The sequence below is a fragment of the Antennarius striatus genome, chromosome 8, assembly GCF_040054535.1.
Source record: "Antennarius striatus isolate MH-2024 chromosome 8, ASM4005453v1, whole genome shotgun sequence".
NCBI lineage: Eukaryota > Metazoa > Chordata > Actinopteri > Lophiiformes > Antennariidae > Antennarius > Antennarius striatus.
Window position 1 is genome coordinate 14,345,732 of NC_090783.1, and position 22,145 is coordinate 14,367,876.

At 39.0% G+C, this 22,145-nt stretch overlaps 2 protein-coding genes across 2 annotated transcripts; one reads left to right on the forward strand and one right to left on the reverse strand.

Annotated features, from left to right (window-relative positions):
- Positions 1-1,339: 1,339 nt before the first annotated feature.
- Positions 1,340-14,561, reverse strand: tmem176 (transmembrane protein 176). The gene is made up of 7 exons (XM_068320748.1): positions 14,243-14,561; positions 11,979-12,107; positions 10,934-11,044; positions 10,233-10,289; positions 9,034-9,171; positions 8,099-8,215; positions 1,340-2,676 (listed from the first exon to the last, which is right to left on the reverse strand). Exons 2-7 carry the CDS (start codon positions 12,102-12,104, stop codon positions 2,617-2,619), a joined length of 609 nt encoding a protein of 202 aa, XP_068176849.1. The 5' UTR covers positions 12,105-12,107; positions 14,243-14,561; the 3' UTR covers positions 1,340-2,616.
- Positions 13,370-21,640, forward strand: si:dkey-9i23.16 (uncharacterized protein LOC571915 homolog). Its single transcript, XM_068320749.1, has 6 exons — positions 13,370-13,440; positions 18,025-18,124; positions 18,224-18,334; positions 19,539-19,595; positions 20,227-20,397; positions 20,716-21,640. Exons 2-6 carry the CDS (start codon positions 18,029-18,031, stop codon positions 20,821-20,823), a joined length of 543 nt encoding a protein of 180 aa, XP_068176850.1. The 5' UTR covers positions 13,370-13,440; positions 18,025-18,028; the 3' UTR covers positions 20,824-21,640.
- The last annotated feature ends 505 nt before the right edge of the window (positions 21,641-22,145 follow it).

The following is a 22,145-nucleotide window of genomic DNA, read 5'->3' on the forward strand; positions in this document are numbered from 1 at the left end:
CTGACAATAAGCACCCCATTGCAGAACAGTTCCGGATGCCCAGTCAATGTGAGGATTGAGAGACTCCCCATGCGTACCAGACACGAACATGGACAGAGGAAAAGTCTGATGAGTGACACGGCAGAGGAGTTATGTAAATTCAGTTTCTTCACATGAAAAATGTAGACGCATGCATCTCATTGTATACTTCAGGTATTTCAAGAAAAAAAAATTCAAACTTATTATGTAGAAGTCTCATAATCCTGAAAGGCCAAGTGTATCAAATATGACGCACTTAGATTTAAAGGCCTATCGTAGTATAGCAGCACAAAAGTACAACAGTACCGAGAAGAGCACAACATGCCAAATATCCAAAGTTCAGTTGACATTAATGGCAATGAACCATATTCTGATATTTGGCCATTCTACTGAATTTGTGCAAAGTTCAGAGTTGGAAACACATTTTCAAAAGTTGTTTTCCAAAAACCTTGTCCATATAAATTCTTCCATGCTTCTATGGTGCATATCTAGTAAAGGCAGTCACATTTCATATATTAATGCCTGCCTGTTCTTGAAATGTTTTTCTACTCCTGAAATGAGTCACTATCATAACACAGTAACACACTGCAATAAAAACTATTATATTAATCTATTAATATTGTGTGTCCATACAACCTCTAAAGAATTTTTTTAGTAATTTACTAAGGGTTTTACAATGAAATCAATTAAAATAATTTTTAAAACAAATTTCAAAGTTTATTTTCCGAGACTCATCAAAATTTAAATGCAATCTTTTTTTGTAAAATGAATTAAGTGATCTTAAAGATTTGAGTTAATTATTACATTCAATGTACATTTAACTAATAGTTATCATGTAATGTTATGCAATGACTTACATTGGACCCTAGTTACAGTGTCGTGTTTAACTAGATCAAAACACAATCTTAGTAAATATTGAAAGTCTGAATTCTTGTTTTGTTAAATAGTTTTTTTATTGTGAAACAGCAATTTGCACAAATTTGGTAGAATGACCCTTAATATGGATCCAATTTCAATACCAGGGAAATAGAAAAAGCAGTTTGTATAAAGGTGGGCCTGAGTTTCCGTTGAATGTTACTCCTTCTCAGAGCAACTCGATTCTCTTTTTGGATGTTTTTATGTATTTTCGCAGGATTCAAGCTTCCGCTGATAAGAGCTCCCCGCCACTCACTGGGTGTGGCTGCAGTGACTTCATGCTGCAGTGTATGCTCTTCATAACACACATTCATGTTCCTTTATTAGACATGTGTCTTTAATTCATACTCTCTTCTCACATACTCAAAAATATTTGACAAAATTTATCACACTGGATCAGGCTTCATACATACTGTATACTGTTTATTTAAACATATGATTTTGTTTTATAAAAAAATACGTCTAGGAGTTAGTTACAAAATAGATGAACACATCTTTCATTGTACTGAACCAACAATCTAGAAAACAGAAAGAGTTCACATATTATGTAACACATATTTGTTCAAAAATAAAAAGACTGGCAAGGTATCATGTAAACACTTTCAAAATGAGAGAATTCAAAGGGCTTTTAAAGAGTGGAAACACGGAGCAAAGTGCAACAGTCCTGGTAAGGTTACCAGGTTGGTGTTTTGCATACTCTTAGTGACTTCAGTCCCATTGGTGAAAAATAAGCACATTTCTAACCAGGATTATGTACCACCGGAGGAATGACAGAAATTGGACTCATTAATATTCCTAACCTGCTGAAGAAACTGCCCTGTTTGTCATTTAGTTTTTTTAACCACTGGCAATAAGCCAGGAGATAAATCATAGTTTAATCTTTTTCATAGCATTTCTAGTAAGGTATCAAGTACAGAACCTCTGTCTACTGCATAAATACTGTTTTTGCCAGTGTTTGTTAGGAGGATTGCTCAAAGAAATTATCAAAAGGATTTTGCTGATTTCTGTGGGAAAGATGAGTTATGGCCCAAAAAACCTGTTCATTAGATTCAGGTGGGGATTTGGATCATCATCTTATCCAGATTGCTTTGAATGTGATTATTTGCCAGTGTATGAAAGGGACAATATTCAGTCTAAAATCAAAGTCAGACCTCAATGCAGGCGATACGACTCAACTTGTTAAATCAAATGAGTATATATAAATCACTTCCCTCACACATGGATGCTCTTTGCATCTGATCCCATCAGGACAGTTTACAACTGTTATCAAGATACATATTACTTTTTACATCCGAACCATCTTATTATGGCTTTAACACAAGAAACATTTATTTCTTTGTCAATCATCTCTTTCTTCTCCAGTGATTTTGTTGACGGTTATCTAAATCAGAAATTACAGTCCAATATTTAACATTTCTTCCATTTCTCCATAACTTTGTTCTTTTCTTAACTTAAATCTCAGTGCTTATTTATGTTATGAATTATTTGGCTGAAGTATAACAAAAACCTAGCATTCAAAAGATGACAACAATGTGAAAGCAGACACTCCTCAGTACGTGATGTATAATATCACAGTGGATAAAGAGATACAAGTAAATAGATACAATTTTATCTGAAAACAGGCATCCAGTTACCTGATGAAAACGGATCCACCCATTTGCTGAACACCCGTTCACTGAGTGATCAGTTCAGGTCAGGGGGTGTGATTGTTATTGGGGTTGGAGGAGCTCCTTGCGAGAGAGTCTAAAAAACAGAAAGAGCATCAGTATCCCATTTTTAATTTAAACATCCTATGTAATAACAAACTGTCTTGTTTATTGGTCTATGAGCTGGGACACATTTTCAGTAGCTGACATAGGAAAATGTACTGTAGGTGAGTGATGTAGGAATTTTCAAACTAGGGGACATGGAAGGAAGTAGGGTGTGTGTAACTGCTCATTTTCTACATACTGCACATTCATTCATTCATTCATTCATTCATTTTTAACAATTTTTTCCTCTTTGCAGGTCACGGGGGTTGCTGGGGCCTATTCCAGCGTACTTACACCCATGGAAAAAATTGTTGGTAAAATGAAAGAAAAACCCACAATGGTCACCAAATTCACTTGAAACTTACCAAAGTAACAGTAAATACAAATTTATTGAAAATTAAACAATCAAAGTCAGACATTAGTTTGGAATTTTGGTAAAACAGATTAAAAAAAACAAACTAATGAAACAGGCCTGAAAAAAAAAGATGGTACCCATAATTTAGTACTTTGTTTCACAACCTTTGAGGCAATCACCGCAATTAAACGATTTCTGTAGCTGACAATGAGACCTCTGCACCGCTTAACAGGTATTTTGGCTCACTCCTCGTGAACATACTCCTGCAGTTGTCTCAGGTTTGAAGGTTGTCTTCTCCAGATGGCATGTTTCAGCTCTTTCCACTTATGTTCAATAGGATTTAGATCTGGGCTCATAGAAGGCCACTTCAGAATACTCCAATTGTTGTGAAGAGCAGGTTTGGAAGAGGAGCTGAAGGATCAGGAAATGGGAGGAGTTAGAGGCTGGACAATTTATAAATTGGTTAGAGACCAACTAAATCCCTGTTGCCTACACCAGAGCCTCCACCACGACCATCCACGTCCCACTCTCTGATCAAGACTTCTGAACCTCCCTTACATAATCAGAGTTTAAACCAGTCGGCCTCCCACCTATAATATCTTGCTGCCGCCTTCACTTAACCTGATGCATCCTGCAGTACCAAGCACCTCCATTCCTAAATCCCAAGCTCATATAACATTAGGATTAGTTGAGGCTGCACCTCCTATTTCCTCTTTGGGTAATGCTTCTCTGCAAGTGCCTCCCTCCCGTTGCGAGGTCCAACAGCTACATTGGCTGGCCATCTCTGGTCCTACTTTATGTGCAGTTCCAGCATCAAGCCTTCCCCCACATGATGCCTCCTTAGCCTCCTGTGTAGTACCCCCTGGTTCGACACAACCTGCAGCAGAGCTGACTGTAGTGATGGAACCCTCCGACCGGCAGCTTCCTTACCCGAGAGCCTCATATCCTCCAGTTCGAATTAGAGCAGCTACTGTTGATGTTCCTTCTTTCCCTCGGTCTCAATCTACTGTGGCAGCTCTGCAACCTCCCAACCTGCCACTGGGGCTCTCCATCCTCAACCATTACAAGCTGTCACTGGCGTTCGTCCTTTCCCTCCACTATATACTTATCGTGCTGTTCCTTTGAGTCACCACATGCCACTTACAGTTGGTGCCGTTCCGCAGCCTCCACAGACAGATGCTCCCCTCCATCCTGATGTGCTACACCAACCTGTAGGGTCATTGGTCACATGGCCAGCTTACCAGACTACTTCTTACCAGTCCCGCCATGAAGCCCCTTCATTCCCTCATTTTGTTCATGATGACCCACAAGAATTCTCTATGCTCAAGGTGGCCCTCCATAACCTTCTATCCCCAGATGAACCTGAACAGTTTAAATATCATATACTGCTTGATCATCTACAGCTGGATTCTGCTCACCGCCTTGCTCTCCCCCATGATAACAGCCCATATCCTTACACTCGTGCACTAGCTGCCCAGCAACGTTATGGTCAGCCCCATCAGCTGGTACTTGGTGAAATAAGTGCAATTCAAGCTCTCCCCTCCCTTTGAACTGGCGACTCAAGGCTTCAGTGATTTTGCAAGCAGAGTTAGAGCACTTGTCGGTATGCTACAGTTGCTAGATAGTGTTCAAGGACAAGCACAGTTAGCTTGTGCTTCCCATGTGCAGAACCTTCTGGCTAAGTTGCTCAGACAACAACGAATAGTGCCATCTGACACTGATGTACCTTGGCCTTGGAGTTCATCTTTAATTTCTTTGGAGGTTGTTCTGGGCTCTTTGGATACCTTTGAACTATCTGTCTCTTCAATTTATTGTCAATTTTCCCCTTGCGGCCACGTCCAGGAAGGTTGGCTACAGTCCCATGGATCTTAAAACTTTTGAATAATATGTGCCATTGTTGTCACAGGGACATCAAGCCGCTTCGAGATTGTCTTATAGGCTTTACCTTTAATACGCTGGTCTATAATTTTCTTTCTAAGCTCCTGAGACGACTCTCTCCTTTGCTTTCTGCTGTCCATGTTCAGTGCAGTACACACACAGTGACTATTTGTCATCCTTTAAATAGGCAAACTGATTACTTATGAGATTCAACACTCCTGTGATGCCAATTACAGGACACACCTGAGTTATTCATGTGCCTCTGATCAATTTTTTCAATCTTTTACAGAGTTACCATAATTTTTGCCCAGGCATGTTTCAGTAGTTTATTATTTTTTTAATTATGTTGAACGACAATTAAAAAGTGATGACTAATTTTGATTGTTTAATTTTCAATAATTTTCAATTTATTGTTACATCAGTAAGTTTCAAGTGTTTTTAATAACCATTGTGGATTTTTCTATCATTAGCAGAGGGGTACCAACAATTTTGCCCACGTGTTTACGAGCGAGAGGCAGGGGGACACTCTGGACACTCCGCCAGTTTAATTATAGGTGTACATACAGTTAGTTCCATAAATCTTTGGACAAAGTTTTTCTTAAAATTTTGGTTTCATAACAGTAGATGTACTCAATGGGAACAGTGCTGCTGGTGTCCCTTTTTGCAGTGCATCAAAGTCAAACAAGTTTGGCAGGCCGGATTACAATGCCTAATGGGCTGTATATGGCCTGTAGTTTGCCCATGCCTGAGTTACACCCAGCATGTACTGGACTATGCACTTGAAACCATTCATTTTGTTTGAATGGTAATATTTTAAAACAAAATATTGGCATTAATACTTTGACCTTTAACCATGTGTGCAATGATGCACCGTGGTGGGTCTTTCATTACTACATGGAGTGCAGAATTATTAGGCACGTTGAATTTTTGAGGATTTGTTTTACTATTGAACAACAACCATTTTCTTAATGAACCTAAACGACTCGTGAATTTCAAAGCTGAATATTTTTGGAAGTTGGAGTGGGGCTTTTTTAGTTTTAGCTATTTTAGGAGGATAACTGTGTGTGCAGGTGACTATTACTGCGCATAATTAGGCAAATTAACAAAAAACAAATATATACCCATTTCAATTACTTATTTTCACCAGGGAAACCAATATAACAGTTCAACATTCACAAATATACATTTCTGTCATTCAAAAACAAAACAAAAACAAATCAGTGCCCAACATAGCCACCTTTCTTTGCAAGGACGCTCAAAAGCTTGCCATCCATGGATTCTGTCAGTGTTTTGATCTGTTTACAATCAACATTGCATGCAGCAGCAACCACAGCCTCCCAGACACCTGTCTAGGAGGTGTCCTGTTTTCCCTCCTTGTAAATTTCACATTTAATGAGGGACCACAGATTCTCTATGGGGTTCAGATCAGGTGAACACGGAGGCCATGTCATTAGTTTTTCTTCTTTTAGACCCTTTCTTGCCAGCCATGCTGTGGAGTACTTGTATGTCTGTAATGGAGCATTGTCCTGCATGAAAATCATGTTTTTCTTGAAGGATGTGGACTTCTTCCTGTATCACTGCTTGAAGAAGGTGTCTTCCAGAAACTGGAATTAGGGCTGGGAGTTGAGCTTGACTCCATCCTCGACCCGAAAAGGCCCCACAAGCTCATCTTTGATGATACCAGCCATACCAGTACCCCACCTCCACCTTGCTGGCGTCTGAGTCGGATTGGAGCTCTCTGCCCTTTACCAATCCAGCCACGGGCCCATCCATCTGGCCCATCAAGACTCACTCTCATTTCATCAGTCCATAAAACCTTAGAAAAATAAGTCTTGAATATTTCTTGGCCCAGTCTTGATGTTTCAGCTTGTGTGTCTTGTTCAGTGGTGGTCGTTTTTCAGCCTTTCTTACCTTGGCCATGTCTCTGAGTATTGCATACCTTGTGCTTTTGGGCACTCCAGTGATATTACAGCTCTGAAATATGGCAAAACTGGTGGCAAGTGGCATCTTGGCAGCTGCATGCTTGACTTTTCTCAGTTCATGGGCAGTTATTTTGCGCCCTGGTTTTTCCACACGCTTCTTGCGACCCTGTTGGCTATTTTGAATGAAATGCTTGATTGTTCGATGATCACGCCTCAAAAGCATGGCAATTTTAAGAGTGCTGCATCCCTCTGCAAGATATCTCAGTATTTTTGATTTTTCAGAGCCTATCAAGTCCCTCTTCTGACCCATTTTGCCAAAGGAAAGGAAGTTGTCTAATAATTATGCACAGTACCGTATTGGCCCGAATATAAGACGGTGTTTTTTGCATTGAAATAAGACTGAAAAAGTGGGGGTCGTCTTACATTCGGGGTCTAGACATTATACCCATTCACAACGCTAGATGGCACCACATATCTTTGAAGCGAATGCTGAACGTAGTGCCCAGGCCAAAGCGAACCCCTGTCACGAAGAAAAAAAATAAAAATAGCAGTAGCACGAAGAAGAAAAATAAAAAATAGCGGTAGCATGAAGAAGAAAAATAAAAAATAGTGGTTAGAAAGAAAAAAGAAGAAAATAAGAGAATAGATAACAGAAAATGGAGAAACATTGCAACAATCTAGAGAAACGTGGGTCGGAGATTGGCCAGGTTAACCGTCAGCTGAGGAGAAGTTATGATGCAAACTTCAAGATGATGGTTATAAATGAGGCACAGTCTTCAAACAATTGGAATGTGATCGAATATATTGATGTAATCATTTGTTTCAGATGTACTGTAATTAAGGGGTTGTCTTATAATCAGGGTTGTTTTATATTCGGGCCAATACGGTAATAGTCACCTGCACACACAGATATCCTCCTAAAATAGCTAAAACTAAAAAATCCCCACTCCAACCTCCAAAAGTATTCAGCTTTGATATGAATTTGTCTTTTGGGTTCATTAAGAACATGGTTGTTGTTCAATAATAAAATTAGTCCTCAAAAATACAACTTGCCTAATAATTCTACACTCCCTGTATATTCAGTAGAATTATTTAGTACTCAAGTACTTTAGTACTTTAGTATTTAATGGGTCCACCCAAGCAGGAAAAAAATTGAACACTGTATTTAACACAAAAGGTTTAGGGCTAGGGTTAGTTAATGTTCTTTCAGCAAGGCTAGAATCTTCTTTGAGAATAAAAGGAAAACTTTGGAATCTTACAGAATACTGTTCAAAGCTGCGTCTCTGTTTGAAGAGAAGGCAGCAGAGAATGGCAGAGATGACTGTCTGGGCCAGCGTGAAGATAAGAAGGGATGCCTTCACTCCTCTGCTCAGCTTCTGATTGCAAAGGTAGCACAGCAAGCATATCAATGTCAGTCATAAGATACACACAACATAGACATTAGAGTGGACCTGCTGTCCAGCCTACCAGTAAAAGACTTTTGAAGTGTTTTCACTTCAAAAGCCTTTCACTGGTAGGAATCGGATTAAATAATAACCCTATTATTTAATCCGATTACTATTTACAATATAAACATCTATGAAAGTGGTGTTTAGGAAATAAACCATAAAATTTAAAAGTCTTTCCTTTCTGTTGTCATATTTGGAAATTTAAAATTTTCATTGAATTTTTCACTACAAGAAACACTGAACTTTTTTTTTTTACCCTGTTTTATTCCACTTTACTCACCTCACTCGTGAATATCTCTGCAGCATTTGTGTGAGTAAGATATATTCACATATGTCTCTGGTTGACTGATGTTGGGATTATGAAAGAACAACCTTGGTAACAACTACATATGACACACATATCCGAAACAGTTTATAGAGGTTCAGCAAACAAAAAAATCTAATAATGTGACAATATATTGAAATTGATATTAAACTGATGGCTTCTATGGCCTATATTTTGGGAAATTGTGTCTATAAAAGCTGAAACGAATGCAAATGCACTCAAAATAAAGATGTGAATCAATACTTTATCTTCAACAGTCATTGTTTATTTTACAGAACCAGCACAAATATCCCTGTCCTATGTCCTGCTATCTATAGACTAACACTCAAGACTCACATTTTCATTTTTGAAGCCTGTCACCATGTTTCAGTCACCAGCTGTCTGTCGTGACAGCATGGTGAATTGTGAAGCTGATACTAACCTGGGCATAGTGGTGTTGGTTACAGGAGCCATACGTGCACACGATGTCAGGATTCCTGTCCATGTCCACAAAGTAGATGATCAGGGCAATCACTGACAGCAGAGTAGACACCATGCTCACCAACAAACACACCCTGAGCTGAGAAAACACACACACACACACACACACACACACACACACACACACACACACACACACACACACACACACACACACACACACACACACACACACATGCACACACACACTTCATGTTTTCCAGTGGTAGATACATAGTACTTTGAGCAGCAGGTACACTAGTACAAATACTGCAGCAACAGCATTACTCAACCTCCATATGTGTGTGTGTGTGTGTGTGTGTGTGTGTGTGTGTGTGTGTGTGTGTGTGTGTGTGTGTGTGTGTGTGTGTGTGTGTGTGTGTGTGTGTGTGTGTGTGTGTGTGTGTGTGGTCATTCATGTATCTAATCATTAATAATAATGGACTAATTTTAAAAGTTCTGATCAGAAGTCGAACATTCAAAATAAAGCGATTAATATGGAAACGACAGCAAAACAGATTTAAAAAAACATTCATTTCTTGACAACAAGGTAAACTCTTTCCCAGGTTACTTAACTTGCTGCATGATGGCAGTTGCCAAATTCAACAATTTCACTAACAACAGCTCAAATCAGATTTTTTCCGTTTGGCAGAACAAAGCCAACTTGTTCATTGGACCATGAAGATTACCTAAAAATATACAAGATGTAGCTTTAAGGTACCCACTCTTGTCAGAAAGCAGTTATCGAGACAAGGCGCGGTCTCGAGGGTTAGGATCCAAATGCAGAACACTCAAGGAGAAGTCTTCATTAATATTTTAATTAATCACGAAAAAATCCAGGAAACACGAGAAAACTCGCGAAATGCAGCAAACTAGACATGCTGGCACAGAACAAACAGAGAGTCAGGCTTGTAAAGGCTCAGGCTAAACATTCTGATCAAGTCCAGGTGGTGAGATGAGGGACATGTTTGGAGACGAGACTCCGCCATATGTTCTCCTCCTGCCACACTCCAGCACAGCAGCAGCAATACCAAACCGTGACAGGGGCAGACAGGAATAAGTAGTACAGAAAACATCCAGCAGATCACTCTGTAAAACAGCCCATTTGAACATGTATAACCACTGCGTGTATGTGTGTGTATCTGTTCACTATAAACTTACTGTCTTCATAGTGCAGTGTTTGTCCAAGACAATAGCGACTGCTCCAGCTACAATGAACTAGGGACACACACACACACACACACACACACACACACACACACACACACACACACACACACACACACACACACACACACACACACAACAGAAAGTCAGCAGAGGGGACCACACAATGACGAAACAGTATCAGGATTCCTCTGCTTAGTGGGCTTGAACCGCTAAAGGTTGTGCTCCGATGCTTGTTTCAGTTACGGACACATATGGTATAAATACTAATAAGACGGACAATAGCTAGCACTGCATATCTCTGCTACAGCCCAGCAGTTCCATTTAAGTGAATTATAGCCAAACTCAAATCCAAACATGACATGCAAACTATCAGTATGGTTACCTTCCAGCAAATTAGAGAACTTACCTATTTCTGGATCTATTAAAAGAATTTAATGGGTCCATTCTTTTCACATTTGTGAAGTAGTTCATGCACATTGACATTGTTCAGAAAGTATGAAAGTGAAAGAAATACAAGGATTTCTCCCGTTGTCTGGATTTGCTTGGCCCATCCTTACACAAAGACTTATGGTTAATTCATCCTAGCTGAAAACGCACTGTCTTAAGTAAAGTAGAAGGATTTTCTTGATCCCTTCCATCATTTTAGAGTTTGCTTGGAGGTGAAAGAGGTGAAAACAAACATATGCACTCACTGTCAGACCGGTCCACCAAGGAACTCCCAGAGTGACCACTTCAGTGGCATCAGTGACATGTAGAGGAATGGAGTAGGACATAACCATCAGCCCCAGCATCACCTGACTCACCTGAGACACACACATAAGCACACAAAGCATTTCAAACTAAACATGAAACCATTCATTACTTTTGGCTAAGACTAAAAATTTGATGATACTTTTTAAATGTTTTATTGTCCCCGTGGAGAAATGATCTTTTCACTCTTTACTATATATATATTTTTTAAACATGCATATATATCTTTGTGTGTGTGTGTGTGTGTGTGTGTACAGGCCCCTGAAACAAACATACACACACACGCACGCACGCACGCACACACACACACACACACACACACACACACACACACTGGGGTCCTGTAATCATGCAATTTATACAGTGGGAGGCAGGGTGATGGGCAGCTCCATCGGGGTGTGCCCAGGTGGGAAACTTGGGGAGGTGAACTGTCACCTCCCACTTCCAGCTCACACTCCGGATGTTTTGGCCCACTCTGGGGACTTCCGGTCCCCAGCCAGAGACTTAGTGGACTGAGCTACTGCCAACCCCTCGTAACTCCTCATTGTAGTCAAGTTTTCCTACGACTGAATCTTGTGCACATCCACAAGAGCACACATCTATAGCCTGGTCGTGTACTTTAAAATGGATTTTATGGGGGTTGTGCAAATAAATTACAGAACTTTCATAAGAGAAATGCCATAAAGCACCCAATGGGGGTAAAGTTAAGGGAATCTTATACAGCTCAGTCTCAATAATATTTTGCTCTGGCAGGCTTTGCTATCAATGTAGCACACAACGTCCTCTGTCTTTAGACCATGGAAGCTAAGCTAACAGCTCCAATTTTTTCCAAGCTGGATTTAGTTATCTTTTCGAAACCCTGGACTCTTGCCATAAAATGCACAAGCTTTAGGATAAGCTAATCCATGTGACCCTAAACATCAACCTACCATCTCTCAAACTCCGTCATTTCTGTATCAACTATCTTGGAAAGAATTTGAGACTGACCCCGAGGCATTTGGGCTCTCCCCTCTGGATGGCTGCGCGCAGAGCCTGCTGTCTGTCAGTCAGTTTGACAGCATTCACGTCCTCGAGCACCTGCACGGTCAGATCCCTGGAGACTGCCACCGCCATCGCCTGCACAAGAGATCAGAGCTTACCTCCAGAGATAATACATACAGATAAGCTAAAACCAAGTGGCAGTCTCTGGGATGGGAAGCGGAATCCATCACACTCAGTCCAAAATAATGCAATTTCACTGGTGTTGTGCCTGGAGTGTCTCCTGCCTCACGCCTCCAGTCGGCTGGGATAGGCTCCAGCACCCCACGACCCGCGACAGTTGAGAAAAGCTGGTATAGTAGATGAATGAATGAATGAATGAATGAATGAATGAATGAATGAATGAATGAATGAAAAAATGAATGAATTAACATTAGAGCAGCAAATGCATGTTTGCAGTCTGCTGATAAAAGCTTTTTTTTTTTATTGCTATAACTAATTTCCTTGTTCATGACAAGTGCAAAGGGGGTATTTTTGAGATAGTGCATGACTAGGATAGAAGGATGGACTGATAGACCTAAAGACAGATGGGAAAACCCCAAAACATTCTTCTTTCAGCCACAAGCAGTCAACAGAACAAGTCCATTGAATGGATACAGTACTGTATTGTTTTTGAGTAGTCCAGGAGGGGGCAGTAAAGGTCTGCCAACACTAAACAAGACACCATTATTTGTTTTCAGGCAAAAACAAGGAGAAAAATAACAGAAATGAAGAGAAAACAATGAATGGTCCAATCACGGGGTGGAGGCAGGGCAAAGGGTATCGCCTAATATCTCTGATATTATCTCAATTGTAGTGTTTTATCCCGTTTTGCAGTTGGGCAATTGATTTTTGCTGATGGGACAATTGTCGTTGCTCTTGCGTGATTATACAATTTTTTCAAAGTAAATCATTAAACAAGCACGAAGAGTTCAGGATGTCCTGCAGTTGAATACAGTGAGCATTTTTTTTAAAGCTATGTACTAGAAACCCTCATTTTAGACAAACGATCTGCGCAAAAAACAATCTATTCCAAAATAATTTAAATTATGCTTGTGACCATAGAAATAAAAACATAAATGACAGTCCCTAAATAGCAAAAGATAATATATAATGTTATAACTGATGAGAGTAGTTAGTTTAATTAGAAAACAGTAAATATTTCAGTTCAGCAATTAAACGCTGTTTTCAAGAAATTTAAAAGAAAAGGCTGTATGGATTGAAGGGGCTGGAGGGCTGGGGAGCAAGATGGACAATTTTATGGTGTATGTACTTTGTAGATTATGAACAAACATTGTGAAAGAGAGGGAGGAACCATTATTTTTTTTCTATCCTGAGGGCATTAATTGATCTCAAAACTCTTTTATAGGTTGGGATTTTGGGACGGGAACAGGCGATCAATTTTTGAGCAGAATCTGACTTTCTGGAGCAAGTATGTCCATTTTATTTATTATCTTTTTTTCAATGCTTTTAGAAGTGTGTCTACAAGTTTTCCTATTTTAGCCCATGTAGTAAAAGACATGAGGACTGAACTTCAGAAATAATATTTTGCAAAGCATGCTGCTCAGGTTTAAAAAAAATTCAATGTTTTCAACAATTTTACAAATAGCCATTTAATTTCCACTTATTTCTCTATGTGAAAATCCTAAGGCAGATGAAAAACATTATTGTATGTTTTATATTCAGTGTGATGAGTGGCACATCCACACCAAATCGCCCATGCCATAGATACCAAACTCTAAAGCTCCACCATCATAACGATGTATTAATACCAGACAAATTAAAGAAGAATTTTTGTTGTTGTTGCGATTTTCAAGTAAAACGGAAAAATGCCCATAGTTCTGTCTCTTTATCGAACATTAATGGGTCTACTCTGGACAACAGCACATTGGAGGGATGTGTCGAAGTGTCTTGATAACCTCACTTTTACTGGGAATCTGATTTGGTGTTTGGTGCAATGGCTCCGTGCGTTACTGTCAAACAAGAAATGGTCTGAGCTGAACATCTACAATGGTTGGATGATCGTTTACGCATACGATACGATTAGGTCTAACAGATTAGGTCTAACAGATTACAGATTAGGTTTTACTATCTAAATATTACAGCCCATGGTCAATGAACTCCTCATCTATAAATTGACTCAACATTTAAACTAGTCTTTCACACTCTGACGTAACAGGATGCCATCATGTTGTTGTCTCGATATTAGGAACCAAAGAATGTCTATTGCCTACCTTTTTTTTCTCCTTGATGTATTTTTAAAGTTGTCTTCCTTAATAAATTCGGACTTCTCTCGACCGCTCCTCATAAAGCGCGTCTGTCTTTCTGGGTTCTCTTGCTGACGGGTGTTGTGTGTCCAAAAGAAGAAGAGATTGTTCCCTGACTTTGGATGAGATTCAACTGAGCTCCTCCTTCACATCCTTTCCAAGTTTCAGTTGCAGAAGTCATTTTGTTGTCGACATTTTCCGTTGTTATTTACTCATCTAAGAGACTAAACGGAATACGAATAAACCTTTTGCCATCTCCGTACCTTCAGACCTTTGGTTGAGGTAAGTCACCCCTCTGTAGGCGCGCCTGCACAGACCAACACATCACATTTAGATTTGTTTTGGCACGGTGGATTTGATCTGTGGACGGATGGTTGCAAAAGTCAGTTTACGTTTTGTGTGTTCTACTATCTACAAATGGATCGAAGAGTCCATTTTATAAACTGCCACACATTTCGTTCAGGAATGCACAATGGACAAATGACATGAAGTTAAACTAGACAGTAAACAGCAAATAAACTGTAACTAATGTTGAAGAACGTCAGAATGATTTCGTTCTTCCAGACTTGAAGAACTAAGTTTGCATGTTCTCCCCGTGTCTGCGTGGGTTATCTCCGGGTTCTCCGGCTTCCTCCCACCTCCAAACACATGCACTTCAGGTTAAATGTCTGGTCCCAAATTGACAGTAGGTGTGAGTGTGTGCGTGCGTGGTTGTCTGTGTGTCTGTGTGGCTCCCTGGTGCACTGGCGTCGCGCCCGGAGTTTCCCGTCTCACGCCCTAAACCAGCTGGGATAGGCTCCAGCTCCCCGCGACCCGACAAAGCCACTGTTTAAAACGTTGAAGCTGCAAATATCGACTTTGACAGTGAGTTAGAATTTTGTCCTGTACAATTTAAATGATTTGGAGTTGCAAATTGATTGATTATATCTACTTTAAAACACAATCACCAAATAAATACCAAATAAAAGTAGTGACATTTTTGGTTAAGAATAGCCCCTTGGAGATTTGTCATCAGTAACATACAGCGAAAACAAAACAAAACAAAATAAAATAAAATAAAATGTACTAGATAATAGAAATGACTGTGGAGTCAGAGATGTAGAAACAGCACTGAATCTGTCTATACTTGTATACAGTAGATACTGTCTGTAAGCTAGTCTGTATCTGTGTGTTCCATGTGTACCCTCTGTCTGCACCTGAATGTAGCATGTGGACGTATCCTGCACAATACAGTATGACAAGACATGACACATTTGATTCAACATGACCTCCTCAATAAAATTCAGTAGCAGGCGACATGAACCAACTGTACTCAGCACAATACCGTATGACACGACAGGCCTTTATACAATGCAATGCAAGATGAGAGTACAGAAACACTACATAGCGCTATATGACCTGACTCAATACAATATAGTAAGAGACAACATAATCACGGTTCAATTCGACATGACGTGACCCAAATCAACAAGACACAAATGTCGCTCAAGTCAACACAACATGATGTATAAATTGACAAGATATAAACACAACACAATTCAACACATGACATAACATGTTTTGACACAAACCAATATGATACGACATGGGCCTGTATTCAAAAACTGTATGTATGCATGACTAACAAAAAGACTGTAACCACATGCAAAAAGAGTGAAGAGTGTAAAGATAATTTCCCCACGCGTGGACAATAAAGTAGATTAAATCTTAATCTTTAATGACATGATGCACCGACTCTGAGACTTAAGCCAATTTATATGAAGCCTGTCAAGCATGAAGGTGCAACCTACATGTTACAATATGATGACATGATATAGATAGATAGATACTTTATTAATCCCGGAGGATATTGCACATATGACACGACATGGCCAGACATGACACAATTTGATTCAACATGACCAAACTCAATATGATACAATACAATATGACAAACACATAACTGATCTCTACTTAACAAGATGAGGAATGACCCGATGTAATACAGGATGGCTTGACATAACTCCATATGTTGCAATATGAGACAAATCAAATACTGCTTAACTTAATTAAACATGACACAATTTAAAACATGACTCAATTTAAAATGCAATCAACAATGCACAATATGACACGACTCAACATGGCTCAGCATGTCATGACATGCCATAGCTCAACAATACAAGACATTGAGCAACAATGACTTTACACTGCATGATACGATGCAATATGAGGCATCAAAAACATGACACAATTCAACACGACATGACAAGAGTCAACACAATGCGAGTCAACATGAAATCACACAACAAAACAACACAACATGTTATGACACAATATGTTAAGACTCAACAGGACTCAACACAACATACTGTATGTCATGATGTAACATTGCACTGCATGACAGGACTCAACAAAACCCTCAATAAGCCCTGATGTACCTCAACCTGACACCACGACACAACTCAACTCAACTCAGCTCAGCTCAACTCAACACAACGCAACGCAACACAACACAACACAATACAATACAATAGGACATGATACAACACAACAGAACACAACTCAATATGACATGATACAACACAAAACAACACAATATGACATGATGCAACACAAAAGCACGCCGACTCAATCTGGAACAATGCACTTTTTTGTTTCCAGGGGACTCACATACAGCAATCAGTAAACTCTATCATACTAGACTAAATGGTAATAAATATATATTGTGGAAAGTTACAAGATCAGATTACACATATTGCTCATCACCCATACAAACTACATTTGTGACACAGACTGAACATGACCAGTATTGCTGATATAGGACATAAGAGCATCATGAAGCAATTGCACAACTCAGTTTATACATTCAGGCCAATTTTAAAGAGACCTGCTGACGATGTCTAGTTATGCATGGAATGGTGATCCATCTTTAACCCTTTGGAGCCCACACCCATTCATCCTAAAAGGAACATGATGTGGGTTATAACAATCAACAAGTGGACCACATAGAACAGGAACAGTCAGTTTGTGTGTTACTCTGGTGTCACCATGGGTTCTCTCGGGTTAAATTCCAAGTACATTCTCTATAGTGAAAGGGAAAAACACCAAATAAATTAACAAATATACAACTATGTACATGAAGAAAAATAGGTGAACTTGTTTGGTGATTGCGGGAAACAAAAGTTGTCCCTCACTGATTCTCTTGTTGATTTTTTTCATGGTCTCCCTGCTCTCTCTCCCCTTCCTCTTGTCACCACATCTGCTTCTCATTTTGCAGCATTCCTTTTTGTCTTAAGAGGATTCTAACATGTGGTTTTGATGAACTAACACATTCACATACTCTCTCTGTTCCTTTTTTCCCCTCTTTCACTACCCCATTCTTTCTCAATCCCTTCCTCCCATTCCAAACAGATGTGCACACAGCAGAAACACACAAGAACAATTGCGAAAATACAATACACATGCTCCTTAGTTTTATTGGTTTCCTGCTGTCTCCTGCCTGCTCTCTAGTGATGTGTTTCATGATCATGTGGTTTAACGGTTTTGCTCTTTGAATATATTTTTATTAACGGTATATGAATCCTATTACAAGCCCAGTCCAAGCAAACACTCATTCACACTCACAATCCCACCTAGGGTCAGTTTAGAGTCACTGAATTTGCTAGAGCTGGAGAACCAGGATGGAAGGCGCACAGACATGAGGAGAACACTCACTGCACCACTATGATGCCTTAAATCTGTTATGACTTACGTTTGCTATTTTGCAGGAACATGTCTTCAGAGGGGAGGCCAGCAGTGGAGGGGGTACAAGCAGTTGGGCCAAGGATATATCGCCTCTCTGCCTGGTTTGACCCTGAATCAGCTGCGGTGAGATCAGACCACCACTGACTGAACAGTCTAACATCCAATTAGTTATTATTCCGTATAATAATCAGTGTGTAATTCCAAATCTCCCTTTCTGTGCAGGTGGTCACCATCCTTTTGGGGCTATTCCAGATTTTGCTTTCTGTCCTACTTGCTTATGCTGAGAAAAACCTGCCAAAGTTTTTCGTACTGCCTTTCGTCATAGGAATTCTAGTATGTACTATGTATGCTCTTATTCATATTTCTAGTGTAGCTATTATAGTTTCAGCATGCTAAACTGCAATAAAGCTCTTAGCACGGAAAAATAATCACTTTACTCAAACTAAAAGTATGACATGAAAATGAGTTTGAAATCAGCGTGTACTAATTTTTTAGTGTCACTGACAAAATGGAAAGTTTTATGCTTGAGAGCTCTGCTCAGTGTTGTGCAATAAAATTAAACCGTCCAGCTCAGCAACAATATGTTCAATGTTACCCAATGTATGCAACTATTGTGAAGTGCAGGGAAACTTGACACAGAGTCTTAACATCTGTACTGATGAAGTCAGGAAGCAGTTATCCCATGACTATACCAACATTTTTACTGGAAAATAGAACATCTCATAAGTAGTAATGAAAAATAATATAGTTAATAAAGTACCAAAACTATTTTCTATCCCTTGTAAAAAAAAACCCCAGACTATTTTAAAACTAAAAAAAGGGGGCATTTATTAGCTCACTAAACAATTATGATAAAAGTCTGGTTTTGTACTGCATAAGTCCAAACCAGCAACAGACAGACCTTATTAATATTGTACACTGGACTTTCTGAGAAATGTTGCTGTTTAATGTTATGCTGCATGAGTAAATCAGCTGCAGCGGGAAGCTAGAGCTGTGATTTATGCACTCAAACTGTACAGTTGATTGTACAGCAAGACTACTACATGTAAAATACACTTTCAGTTTCCTGGTCATAAGCCTGGCAATTTACAAGAGGCTTAAATTATACTACAGTGCATGTGCATCTTCAGTCATCTAAACCTACTGACGCTGAAAGTATGTAAAGCCATGAGTATAGTGAACATTTAGTTTAATTTCTGATATGAGATTCCCCCAAAATCACACACAGGACCTTCAAGGATCACTTCTACATTAAGATAAATCATATGACATCTATTGTCTGTACACTGAAAGGGTTTTTGATGGCTGTAATCAATCTAACCTCACCTTTACGTACATCTTCAGATTTGTTTGATTTTATTTTTTCCCACCCCACATCCTACATCATCTTTGTGTGTGTGTGTGTGTATGTGTGTGTGTGTGTGTGTGTGTGTGTGTGTGTGTGTGTGTGTGTGTGTGTGTGTGTGTGTGTGTGTGTGTGTGTGTGTGTGTGTGTGTGTGTGTGTGTGTGTGTGTGTGTGTGTGTGTGTGTGTGTAGATTGTGGCAGGAGGATCATTCACAATGGCCAGTGAGAGGAACCCAAGCAGACTACTGGTGTGTTCAAATAACAACCTTATCCACTTACTCATGGGAGATTGTGCTTCAACTAGGCATCATGGAGATGTAATGGCACTGATGCGCTGCAGCTACTTGTTGGGTTCAAAAACACCACAGGACAGGTGGACTTTTCTGTGTGGAATTTGCATATTTCCATGTCCCATGTCTGTGTTTGTTCCCTCAAGCTTCTTTCCATTGTCCACAAACATGAAGAAGTGAATGGTTACTCTATATGTTGTTCCTGTGATTAACTGGTGACGTATCCAGGGTGTACTTCATATCTCTATGTCAGCAGGGATAGTCTCCTGTACCCCTTTACTGTACAGAGGATGAACGGTTACAAATAATGGATGGATGATGTTTAAGACATTATCTATATCTTACACATTTCCAACTCTCTGTGTCATAAATATTTTTCCCCAAAATAACATTTTATAATGTATTTTATTACAATTTCCAGAGGTCAGACAACACATTTGTAAAAATATTCTTGATAAATCTTATGTAAACTAAAATGTTGCATTGCACAATCCAATAGCACAACACCATTACAATCCAGTAACTCAGTAGTATTATATCTTTCATCCTCAAATGAACGATGATTAAAAATGTCTGCATCGCTCCACAGCTTCGAGGATGTGCATGCAGTAATGTGGTTGGCTTGCTGGGGGCGGTGCTCGCCTTCTGCCTATACTGCTACAGCCTTAGCAGAGTACATAATGAGCCGTGTGTGAGCATTCCTACTGATGATTATTACTACAGACACACATCATATGGTTGTCCCACCGAATTCCTGACGGTCAGTATGTTGCTTGCAAATGAGTAAAAGGAAAATGTAAAATAATAACATTTAGAAATACAATGAATGGTTGAGATTAGGGAGAAAATGGGATTACCTACAACCGAGAACTGTAATGATGACAATAATGAGAAAGTGATCTGTGCATGCATGTGTTTTAGAAGCTGCAACACCATCACATTTGTCATGAGTGAATAAGTCAATACAGACATCACTATTATGTTACACATGACACTACGTTAATGTTGAAGTTAAAGAGATACGTAACTTCTGTCACCTGAAGTGAGTGCATAATGTGTTTTATTTTTTCTCCTGCAGGCATACAACTGGAGTGTGACAGTGCTGCTGATGCTTTATGACAGTGGAGCCATTCTTTTGCATTGTGTCCTGTCATTCTGTGCCATCAGAGCACTCAAAACAGACTGATACTAATACAACTGATACGAACAACAATATGTTTGTGTACCAAAAACAATTGATATTTTGATTTTGATGATCACTGGTCCCAATAAATTATAATCTTATTGAAATATTTTTCATGTTGTATGTGATGAGAGTGGAATCCTTTTGCCTCAAATAATATTATTGTCATTGATGTTATAAATGTTGTGTTGTTGTTTTGTTTTAATGGAAGATGAGACAATTATAATGCATGTTTTTCATGATGGGAGGAAAACCAGAGAACCAGAGAATATATTATATATACTGTATATCTATTTATCTGTCTGTCTGTCTGTCTGTCTGTCTGTCTGCAGGCACGCACGCATGAACATGTGCAGGCACACATACATAGAAGTAATGTACTCTAGAAGTAATGTACTTCTTAATCTAAGATCAGAAGGAAGTATGTCACAAAATGACAAAAGTGTGTCACTGCAAACACACAATCACCAAAAGTACTCTTCGCGAATTTTTGGATTATGATGCAATAGACTAGTGTATATACTTTGTGCAGAGGTTAACAGAAAATAACAACTAGTTTAATACTGATTTTAGTGTGTACAATTACTTCTGTCATTGAGACCATACAAGAACTGTACATATTGTTATGTATATATGTACTGTACTGAACATATACGATAGTTATAAGTGTCTTCAACTGTAATACAGTGTGGAACAGTCTATAATGCTTTCAATCCTAAAAAGATGTTAAAAATGTGTACTTTAATATTTAAAGAAAAGTTTAATATGTATTTTTTTATATTCCTGATTTAGATTAAACCGGTTTTCTTTTTGATATGAACTTAATGGGTACTTTTTTCACTGGGAGTGATAGTTCCAAAAGACTTGTTGAGGTAAGAGATTTTGTGTTAATCTGCAAACACAACAATCAACCGTTAAACAAACAGATATGGGTGAAAACACAACCTAGTTGCGGGAAACAAAATTATAGTTTCACTGACTGAGGGTCTAATAAGAATAAATGTTTCTACACAGAAGTTTAATTAATACTTTTCCTGTCTTATTGGCCATTTTAATTGTATTCCTGTATTTTTAAAAAATGCACCCTATATTTTAAATGCTTAAATGACATCAGTACCGCTGCTGCAACGCACCAAACTTTATTAGTATTATCAATGGCAGTGTCATTATTCATACTCAGTGAATTTTATGATAAATCATCCATTAAGTTATGATTGATTTTTTATCAAAGACTCTTGCCTATATATTAAGCTCTCCAGATGTGATTTAACAGTCTTCTTTTCCAGAAGTAAAGAATAAGAATAAAAAGTAGGATTCCTCAAGCA